Consider the following 11,031-nt stretch of genomic DNA (forward strand, 5'->3'; position numbering starts at 1 on the left):
TGGCGGGGAGTATGGCAGCAGGCAGACAGGCATGGTGCTGGAGAAGTAACTGAGAGCTCACATCTGATCTGCAAGTTGGAGGCAGAGAGGGAGAGAACAAGGCTGGTCCTGGCATGGGCTTTTGAAATCTCACCCCCCATCCACCCCAATGACACACCTCCTCCCACAAGACCACACTTTCTAATCCTTCCCAAACAGTTCGGCCAACCGGGAACTAGATATTCAAATTACGAGCCTATGGGGGCATTCCCATTCAAACTACCACAATACTTGCACACTTAATTTCCAGTTGGTGTCACTGTCTGGGGAGGCTTAGGGAGTGTGGCCTCTTGGAGAAAGTGTGTCACTGGAGGCGGGCTTTGAGAGTTTAGAGACAAGTGCCGTTTCCAGCTCATTCTTTGCTTTGTGCTTGTGGTTCAAGGTGTGAACCCTCAGTTTCTGCTCTGGTTGACATATGTGCTGCATGTGGCCATGCTTCTCAGCCTTGGTGGGCCCTTATCCCTCTGGAACCGTAAGCCCGGGCCAACTCTTCATTCTGTAAGTTGCTTCCAGCCATGGCGTTGTATTACTCTAATAGAAAACTAACTGGCGCAGCAGGTTCTGTGTTGCTCATTTAAGGGGATAGAGACTGTGGAGGGATTTCCCCTGGGAAGTAAACGGGCTCAGTGCGGAGCGCCCCAAGCCCAGAGTGCTGAGCAGAGAAGACTCAGTTCTGGGGCATCCATGGCTTGCCCTGATCCACAAGGCCACACCTCTCTTGCAGGCTCTGCAGTCAGGCCAGCTTGCCAAGCCCACTTCTTCAGTGGTGGACTATGGATTAAACCTTGCCCTGTACACGTGGTTGCAGGAAAGATCGTGTCAGCACCACTTTGATACCTTGACAACTGTTACGGAGATCAGTGAAAGGGAATCCAAAGGAAAATGTATTGTGGTGGAGACATCCACTGTGTTGCCCCAGCTCCCATCATCCAAGACAGCTGTCACTCCTCTGGCTCCTTGCCTGTATCTCTCAGGCAGCAAGTGGGTCCCTCGGAGCTAAAGCCCCAAGGTTTCAGGAATGGCATTCTTCCAAAAGCCAACACCCCAAATTCCAGATTGGAATGGTGATCCACCTACCTTCTGCCTACAGAGGGTGGTACTCTGGGGGCCCGCATCCACCCATACAACAGATGTGGACCAGATCAAAGATGAGTAACACCATTAAACAGTATGCTCAATTATTGAATATTCCCATTACTGCTGGGATTATCTGCAAGGGACAGATTGGAGGGCCCAGAAAGGAAGGCAGCAGTAGTTGTGGGGCTGGGGGAAGAGTAACCTCAGAGTGTTCAAGGCAGGGCATGTGCCAGGCCTATCCAGGAGCTATCAAGGCCCTTTATCTACCTGGGTCCTTTGCTTGCCCTTCTGTGGCTTCTTGGCTTGAGAGACTTGCCTGGACGGAGAAGCTGGCATCCTCCTGCTTTTGAATGGGGAGGCCATCTTCATAAGGGCTTTGGCTACAGCATCCTTTCCCCTGTTCTGGCCTCCAGGGTCTCAGAAGACCCTGCTTCATCCCTTGAGAGGCTTTGTGTCTAGTTTTGAATGGAGGATGGTCAGATCTGGTTTTGATGTCTTCACAGCTTGAAGCTCCCTCAGTGACACGTCACTCAGCTCCACAGAGGTCAGACTGCAGCCACATGGGTAAGACAGAAGGGACAGGGGTCAATTAGGGGCAAAGGTCGATCAGCTGGGGGAAAGAACCCAGGTGAGAGTGGGGTGGTTGGAGCTGTCTGCTTAGCTATAGCAAAGACACAAGTACTAGAAGCACTAGAATCTATAAAAGTTGAGGGCCACATCAATTCCCAGCAACCACATGGTGGCTCACAACCATCTGTAACAAGATCTGGTGCCCTCTTCTGGCCCGCAGTCATACATTCTGTATACATAATAAATAAATAAATAAATAAATAAATAAATAAATAAATAAACAAACAAATAAATAAATCTTTAAAAAAAAAAGTTGAGGGCCGTTGAGGGAAGATAGATGAGGACTCATGGGCTCAGACTGTCTCCGTAGGCTAGGGGTATTTGTTTGAGACCCAGAGTTTTGGGTAGGACCATAGAGGGTTAGTCTTTGTAGGCTGGGTACCCAGATCTGTGTGTGAGCTTGGTCTCAGAAGGAACTTACTCTAACCTAGGGTTGATAGGCTATGTCCTCAGCACCATGCCTCCCCCGGCCTTCACCTGAGTGTCTTTAGGCAGCATGTAGGGTACTTCAGGGCTGAACACAGGCAGGACACCATGTAGCCAAGCAGCTGACAGCCACTGAGATCCAGGGTGGTCAGGGCCCGGCTCTGCTGGAGCACGATGACCAGGTACTGGATTGCTTCTTGGAGGCTAGGCAGTTGCACCCTGTGGGAAGGGCTGAGCTCAGAGGCTGCAGGAGGTGGTATCCCCTACCTCCATCCTTCCAAAACCAGGCCTCACCTGAGTGTCTGCACCTGGCACTTGGGCCAAGCCAGTCCTTCACACAGTAAACGCAGGCCTGCCTCAGTGAGGCGGTTCTGGAGGAGGCCCAGCTCCTTTAGGGCAGGAGCTACCTTCAGGGCCTCAGAGAGGTCTCGGCAAACTGTATCAGGGAGTTTGCAGTGTGACAAGCTGAGGTTAAAAAAAAAAAAAAGCGGGTGGATTGGTCTGTAAGCCCGTGACCACTTTTTCACCTCCAGCTGAACCAACTACCCATTCCCTCATAGCCTGATGTTTAGTCAAGAAATGTACAGTTTTTCATAATTACCCTTTACTAATTATGGCCACCATCCCCAATGGCTGTGCAAGTCTGCTGGTTCTGATTTTTTTTTTTTCTTCTTATTACAAGTCATGAAGTGAGCACCTTCATGTACTTCGTTTTCTGGTAGAATTTCTGGGCCCAAATGTGACATCTATCTTTTTGGCTTCTTTTGTTTTATTTTCAGATTGCTGGACCCTGCCCTCCACAAAGCCAGTTTCCCACCTCCTCCTCTATTGACGTATGATTATCTGCTTCCCTGTGGCCTGCCACTATCCGTTCCTATAACTTTCCTAACTTCCCGCTCAACAGTGATAGCTAAGAGGGATAGGACACCTGTCATATTCGAAGAACTCTACCCAGGGAGCCTCAGTAAATCTTACCAACCCTCCAAGGTAGGATTGCTGGCTATAGCTTACAGGGAGGAAACCAAAGCATAGGCAGGCGACTTGCTCAAGGGCACAAAGAGGCAGCTGCACCAGGGGCCACCCCCTCTGAATGCTTCCCTGCAAAGAGACGGTGTAGCAACTCCAGCAGCACTTGGGAGCTTTCTTCAAAAGGAAAACACTGTTGCTTTTTCTGTCTCTTCCCCCGAGCTGTGCTGAACTCCGTTTCCCACAAAGCCTAGCGCCAGCCTTTTCCTGCCAGCACTTAATAGTGATGGATCCGGGTTAGTCTCTCAGCCTATGTCCTCCACCTCCCCCAGAAAGCTAATTCCGTCTCTGTACAGGGCACCCAGCTCATGAATCCCCTCCATGCGGAGGCATGGCGACTCACATCAGAATACTCAGACCACATTGTTGGGCAGTCATGGCCTCACAGAGTGGACGCAGCAGAGAGACTGGGGTTTGTTTCGTGGTGTTTCGAGAACTGTAGGGAGAGAAAGAAAGAGGTTGATGGCCATAGTGCTCCTTCTAGGCCTTTCTAGAAAGTACTCAATGTTTCCTACCTGAGGATCTGGGATTCCAGAACTGTCCCTGCCACTTATCCCGTATCCCTTGCATTGCCTCCCCCAACAAACTTGAACAAAACCCAAGAGTGGGCCTGCAGGTCCCTAGGACCAGGTCCTGCCATCATCCTGGTGCATGTTCTCAGCAGAAGGCAAGTCTTGGGATGAGTATTGAATAGAACCAGTTCATGGAAAGTAAATGTCCCTGTCCGTGCAGGAACCTAGGATCTGGTGGAGGCTGGGAGGGGAGGAGGATATGGAAGAGTGTGGTCAGTGCCTTGGGGCCAGCAGTTGGACCCAAGTGGGGGAGCCAGGGTAGACTTTGAAGATAGACAGCAAATAGTGTTGGGGTGGAGGTACAAGGCTCAGCACACAGAGGACATGGCATTATTCCAGAACATACGAAAAAGTGCAACAGGGAGGGGCCTAGGCCACTTCCTCGAACTCTGTTGGCTGTGCTGGGAAGGTTGCCTTGATCTACATGACTAAAAGTAGGTATGGTGAGGTCACTCTAGGGAAGAAGAGGGACAGCTGCTTGCAAAGGGGTAGGTAAAGCGGTCCGGAAGTCCTCTCTGCCATGTGGGTTATTGGGTGTGGATATGCTTCCCAGCCCAAGTGGGCATGGGCACATGGGTGCAAGTTGCCCTGGTGAGGACAACCTTGCCCTCTAGACTCACCCGGTCAGCCGCTTCACCAGACTCATTTTTTTCTTTTGCTTTGCCTCCACCAGCCCACAGTTGACCAGTCTCAGAGCCTGCCCGGGCGGGCAGCACTGCACACAGTAGCTCAGGACCTCCAGGTCCATGCGAGTGAACCGAATTCGCTCCAGGACCAACTCTGGAAGGCTGCTGAGAGCCTGTCGAACGAAGGCGTCCTCTTGTGTCTCATACAGGCAGTACAACAGCTCCAGTCCAAAATCGAGATCCTCCTCTTCCTCCTCTGGTTCCTCAGTGTCCTCCAGCTCATCCTTCTTGTCTTCCCCTACTGGTGCCACCTTGGGGTGGCCTTGTCCTTGTATCCACCGCAGGGTGTCCTGTTTCACACGCGGCGGCACTACACAGCCAAAATGTCGTTCAATGTCACGAATCCTCTCTGCACTCAGTAGTCCAAAGAGGAAGCGAGTGGTGAGTGCAAGATAACCACGCAACTCTACGTCAGAGTTCAGGAGCATCTGCACACCTCCCGCTGGTGCCCCCGGAGCCCCCTCGGCCTCCAATAGGTAGGACAAGGCAGCCAAGAACTCTTGGAAGCTCTGGTCAACGAACTGGTAGGTGACCTCCTTTTCTAGCACGCCCAGCAATTCCTTCTTGCTGAGAAACAGTGCCTGAACTTGGGAGCCCTGAAGCTTCAACCGCTCGATCTCATTTTCTGAGAACTGTGCTTGATGCTTCAAGATGCCCTCCCGGGCCAGGCGGCACAGTGTGCGCAGTTCTCCCTGTACCCGGGGTCCATTGGCGCCTGCAGATTTCAGCATGCTGGCGATGAAGAGCAGGTACACCGATGTCGTGGTCTTGGAAGTACGAGACAGATCCCGGCCCAGCTCCAGCTGCTGCTGCACCACAGTACACACGATCCAGCACACGAAAGGCACGAAGCACAGTGCGAACAGCGTCTCGTTCTCTTTCACGAAGCGGTAAGCGCGCTCGGCCTTCCTCTCGTCCTGGAAGAACTTGAAGAAATACTTCTTCTTGTCTTTGTCTGAGAAGCCGCGCACTTCTGCGCACTGTGGCGAGCACAGTCTGCCCTGCAGCCTCCCGGAGGCAACATTGCGTGTAGTGACCAGCAAGCGAGCCAAGGGCAGCAGCTCCTGGCTCAGCAGTCCGCTCAGCACTCTCAAGCCACTCGTAGCCTCAAAAGGGTCTGTGCAGGGCGCGGCCTCCGGGGCTACTACAGCAGGCAGCTCGTCCGCACCGTCCAGGATAAACAGCAGGCGCTGGGGATGCGCCAGGATCTGCCGCACCGGCGCCTTGCGGTCCGGACACTGGTCCAGGATCAGGTCTGCCAAGCTGCGCGTACCCGGCCTCTCCAGCAGCTCGCCGCACGGCATGAAGAAGGCGAAGTCCACCTGGCCGTGGTAGAGCTTGCCTGACGCCCAGTCGTAGAGGATTTTCTTGGCGGCCATGGTCTTGCCAATGCCTGCCGGGCCCTGCAGCACCACGGTCAGCGGCCGCAGGCCCTGGTCATCTCCCCGGAAGAGCCGATTGAAGGTGTGAGTGTCAGAGCGCCTCGCACGCTCAGGCTCGGGCTCCTCCGACCGCCCCAGCAGCTCGTCCTCCACGGCGCCGCTCCCCGGCGCGATGAGCAGCTTGGTGAAGCGCTTGTTGATCTTCACCGAGCGGGCGTTCCTCTCCTTCACCTTGGCGTGCTGTAGCAGCACGTGCTCGCGGTATTTCTTCTTGTACTCTGTAAGGTGTGAGACCATGGAAGGTAGGGATGGAGTTGCGGCCACCCTGGAACCAATGCCCTGCCTCACTTTCCTTTATTGTGTCATGGCCTCCTCCAGCTATCTCACATCCAAGGACCCCCAAGCAACACCAGGAAATGGGCTCCCTGAGGAGTCCAATAGGACCTCTCACTTGTTCGGGCCCCGCCGAACTTACCGGACACGGAGAGACCTGCTGAGCTGGGGCCGAGCCCTGGAAGGAAAACCCAACGTGAGGTTCACTGAGCGTGAGGGATGGGGCAAGGCATTTCCCTGGGAGCCTCTGGAACTGCCCCCCTCCCGTGTGTGGGGGGAGAGCATGCCGAGTCAACCGATTCCACCCCATCCTACCCCACCCAGCTTACGCTGCAGCTGCTGTTCCTTGAGTCGCATGGCCACATCTCGAGCATCCGCCTTCTTCAGGATCTTTCGGGTCACGTCCACCGCTGGCTCTGACCCGTAAAACTGGGTCAGCTTGTCGACGAGGTCCACGGGGTCTGAGTTCTCCAGTCGCCCCCACGGGATGCTCCGGCCCTCCAGGGGTGCATCCCGAAGCTTGTGGCGAAAGCGCTTCAGCTGCTCCTGGCTCAGGTCCTCTAGTGCGGCCAGAAGCAGCTCCCTCGCCAGTGCCTCCGAGCTGGGGATGGGCAGGATTATTACTGATGCCACCTGCACGGGACCTCTTCTCGGACCTCCAAAGCCCCGGGTCACACCTGGCACATGCTCCACATGGAGCCCCAGCACAATACACCTCTAATTCCTAACTGCTTGTGGTGAGGTGAATCACGCTATAGCTAGCCTCCCCGCGTCCTTCCTTTCACACACCTGACCACACCAGATAAAGCCAGTTAAGGTCCCTCCATGGGTCTGTGCTCTCCTTTGTCTCTCCCTCTGATAGGGCTGCTCTAGCATAGCTCACCTCAGGAACAGTGAGCAGACAGGCCAGGCCCTGGCGGGGTTCCTAAATTCGCCACTCCAAGCTCATAGCACACTTTGGTAAGTCCTTTCTGGACTGCCTGCACCAGGGGCTAAGTCTGAGTCCCTTGTAAATGCCCTGGCTTGGGGAGGGGGGTGGCATAGAAGATGGGCTTGACCCAGCAGCCCAGGACAGGCTCTAGAGGGCCAGCTTAACTTGAAAGTTCTCCCTGGAAGCCACACTCACCTGGAGCAGGAGGCTCCAGCCACATCCATGGAGTCTTGTCCCAGGACCTAATGCTCAGAGGTAAAGGCAGGGAGCAGAGGTGATCCTTCCCCAGCTAAACAGGTCTCATCCTGGGAGTGGGGGGGAGGGGGTTGCTCAGCCTTGTCCATTCCAGCTTAGCTAGAGTCTTGCCGACAGTCACAAGGCTTCCACACTTAAGCACAGTTCCCATTTAAGTGCTCTTCCAGGCGACCTTTGCTTTTTCTTCTATTTTATTCGATCGATACTCCTCCTCTTACTGGGTGTGGCATCCCATGCAGCTGTGAGAAGGTGATTCAGAATGAGTGTGTGACTCACAACTGGGTCTTCAGAAATGGCCTTAGGTGGCTGAAATTTTCAGACAGGGTTGTGAGAACAAAGGGGGAGTGTGCGGGCAGGGCTTTGTGGGAAGGTTCACACCAGGGGGAGAGGGGGGCAGACCCTGAGCTCTGCAGCTGGTTAATCCTCCTACGGGGCAGAGATGGGATGTTTCTGACCTTAGGACCAGCAAGTGACTACAGGGATGTGGAGTTCCAATGTCTGTGTGGGATGAATGTGCGTATAGGCACGTGTGTATACCTCCACGTGGCAAAGTTAACATGGTGTTTGAGTGCAGTATTTGTAGTGGACTAAGTTACAGCCCTTGAAGACAGTTCATTCAGGCAAAGCTGGGCAGCCCTTTAATGCATACCTTTTCCTGCCAGTTCTTGAAAGCAGGTTTGCTTTGTCTCCCTGCCATCATATTGAAGGTAGACAACGCAAAGCTAGGATCGGTGAGGTGACCCTCTCGGGGATGGTGCTCACCCGACAACCCGAGTTCCAACCTTGGAACCTCCATAAAGATGGAAGGAGAGAACCAATGCCACGAAGCTGTCCTCTTGACCCCCACACCTAAGCTGTGGATGCATGCCCCACCCCCGCAATAAATGTTTAAAACAGGGGAGGCTCGGGAGATGGACAGACTGGCACTTAAGAGCTGTTCCTGCAGAGACTAGTTCGGTTTCACCCAGATTGAGTAGCTAACAACCACCTATAACTTCAGCTTCAGGTCATCCACCTCCCTCCTCTGGCCTCTGCAGGTACCCACACACAACTGTGTGTGTGTCTGTGTCTGTGTGTGTGTGTGTGTCCACCACATGCATGCCTAAATAAAAAGAAAGAAGGGAAGAACCACAAAGCCAAGATGGTCTTCGATAAACTACTCAACAGCAGTGTGACCTTGAACAAGCTGTTTTTTGTTTTTTGTTTTTTTTCTTCCGTTTTTTCGAGACAGGGTTTCTCTGTGTAGTTTTGGTGCCTGTCCTGGATCTCGCTCTGTAGACCAGGCTGGCCTCAAACTCTTGGAGATCCACCTGGCTCTGCCTCCTGAATACTGGGATCAAAGGCGTGCACCACCACCGTTTGGTACAAATTGTTTCACCTCTATGCCTCCATTTCCTGTTCTGTGAAATGTGACACTCACAGGAGATTGGAGAGTTGGCTTAACAGTTAAAAACACTGTGTGCTGGGCAGTGAAGGTGCACCTTTTTTTTTTTTAATTTTTAAAACCCATTTTACATACCAACCAAAGATTCCCCCTCTCATCCCTCCTCCTCCTCCCCTTCCCCGTTTCTCCCCCCCCCCCCCGCTCCCCCAACCTGGTGCACACTTTTAATCCTAGCACTCTGGGAGGCAAAGGCAGGTGGATCTCTGAGTTCAAGGCCAGCCTGGTCTACAGAGTGAGTTCCAGGACAGCCAGAGCTGTTATACAGAGAAACCCCGTGTGGAAACAAACAAACAAACAAAAACCACAAAAAAACAAAACAAAGATGACGACAACAAAAACTGACTGTTCTCCCAGAGGACTCAGGTTCAATTCCTAGCACCCACATGACAATGCAAAACCATCTGTAAGTTCAATTCCTGGAGTTCTGACAACCTTCTTCTGGACTCTGCAGACACCAGGAACACACAGACATACATGCATAAAATACACATACGCATTTAAAAAAAAATGAGGCGGGCAGTGATGGTGCACATCTTTAATCCTAGTACTCAGAAGGCAGAGGCAGGTGGATCTCTGTGAGTTCAGGGCCAGCCTGGTCTACAGAGCAAGTTCCAAGACAGCCAGGGTAGTTACAGAGAGAAACCCTGGCTCAAAAAACCAAAACCAACCAACCAAACACTCATGGTACTCCTGCCTCACGGGCGTAGGGTCTGGGGTGATGGCTCAGCCCGTAAAGCACTTTCTATGTAAGTCTGAGGATGGGTATAAGCTTGAGGACCAGGGTTTGAATCCCCAGAGCCCATGTTAAAATAAAGGCAAATTAAGTTCAAAATCATTATGGAAAAAAGAAAATAATAAAATTCAGGACAAAAATCAACAAAACTGACAGTAGAAATTAATAAAAGCCAGCTGGTTCTTTGGGAAGAATAAGTATTATCAAATCCTAGCTGAACAGAAGAAGAGAAAAAAAAAGGAGATAAAATACAAGTTACTAACATTAGGACTGGAGAGGATTCATTACAACTGATTCCGTGAGTTAAAGAATAATCAGGGAACACTCTGAACAGCCTGTCTATAAATGTGACAAAATGTACCAGTCTTTTTGTTGTTTTGAGACAGGGTCTCACTACGAGCCTTAGTTGGCTTGGAACTTGCTATGTAGATCAGGCTAGCACTGAACTCAAGAGATCCACCTGCCTCTACCTCCCAAGTACTAGAATTAAAGATGTGTACCTCCAAGCCCAGCTATGTACCAGTTTCTTGAAAAATAAAATCTTCTAAAACCCATACAAGAAATCAACAAGAGAAATAGCCCTAACTGGTGGATTGAATGAGGTGTCTGACATATTTCCTAGCTTTGAACTTGGTCTCCAGTTGGTGGTCCTGTTTGGGCAGGATTAGGAGCTGTGGCCTTAAAGGAGGGGGTGGGTTTTGAGAGCCATTTTGAGCTGGCTCTTGCCTGTATCTATTGATAAATTAATTGAGTCAATACCTTGTAACTTTCCAAACATAAGTATAGGCTCTGATTGTTTCACTGATGAATTCTAAGAAACATTTAAAGAAGTGAATAAGAATTGTCTAAGTATTAGAGAAGAAACATTTCCTAAGTCACCTGATGAAGCCAGTAAAGTCTTAATATGAAAACCTAACAGAGATCCCAAAACAAGAAAACTGTAGACTAGTATCTCTCAGGAACACAGACATAATCATCTTCCATTAAGTACCAACAAGTGAAATCCACCTTGCTCTGGAACAATCGTTTTCTACACTATGAATATGTATTACTCTCATTGGTTAATAAAAAGCTGACAGGCCAGTAGCTGAGCAGGAAGTTAGGTGGGAAAACTAAACTGAGAATGATGGGAAGAAGGAGGGAGGAGTCAGAATAGATGCCAGTCAGGGGCCCGAACAAGCAGGGTGTTTAAAATGAGGTAATAAGCTATGAGCCACATGGCAAGCATAAATAGAAATTTGGGTTAATTTAAGTGTAAGAGTTAGCTAGTAACAAGCCTGAGCTATCAGCCGAGCATTTGTAAGTAGTATTCAGCCTCTGTGTTGGTTAACTGGGAGCAGGCAGTCAGGACAGGAAACATCCATTTATACTACCTTGTGTAAAATAAAGTTATATCACGGGTAAGTGGGATTTGTTTCTAGCAATAAAGCCTGCTTTAACATTCAGATATCTGTTAATGCAGTCCATCACATTACATGATCATGTTGGCAGAGGCAG

General features: G+C 51.2%; 1 protein-coding gene across 1 annotated transcript; it reads right to left on the reverse strand.

The window, feature by feature from the left end:
• Positions 1–133: 133 nt before the first annotated feature.
• Positions 134–7,598, reverse strand: Nlrp6 (NLR family pyrin domain containing 6). The gene is made up of 8 exons (XM_028872239.2): positions 7,298–7,598; positions 6,501–6,772; positions 6,314–6,349; positions 4,391–6,116; positions 3,542–3,634; positions 2,467–2,637; positions 2,224–2,391; positions 134–1,666 (listed from the first exon to the last, which is right to left on the reverse strand). Exons 1-8 carry the CDS (start codon positions 7,324–7,326, stop codon positions 1,549–1,551), a joined length of 2,613 nt encoding a protein of 870 aa, XP_028728072.1. The 5' UTR covers positions 7,327–7,598; the 3' UTR covers positions 134–1,548.
• Positions 7,599–11,031: the final 3,433 nt, after the last annotated feature.

The sequence above is a fragment of the Peromyscus leucopus genome, chromosome 1 (assembly GCF_004664715.2).
Source record: "Peromyscus leucopus breed LL Stock chromosome 1, UCI_PerLeu_2.1, whole genome shotgun sequence".
Classification (NCBI taxonomy): Eukaryota; Metazoa; Chordata; class Mammalia; order Rodentia; family Cricetidae; genus Peromyscus; species Peromyscus leucopus.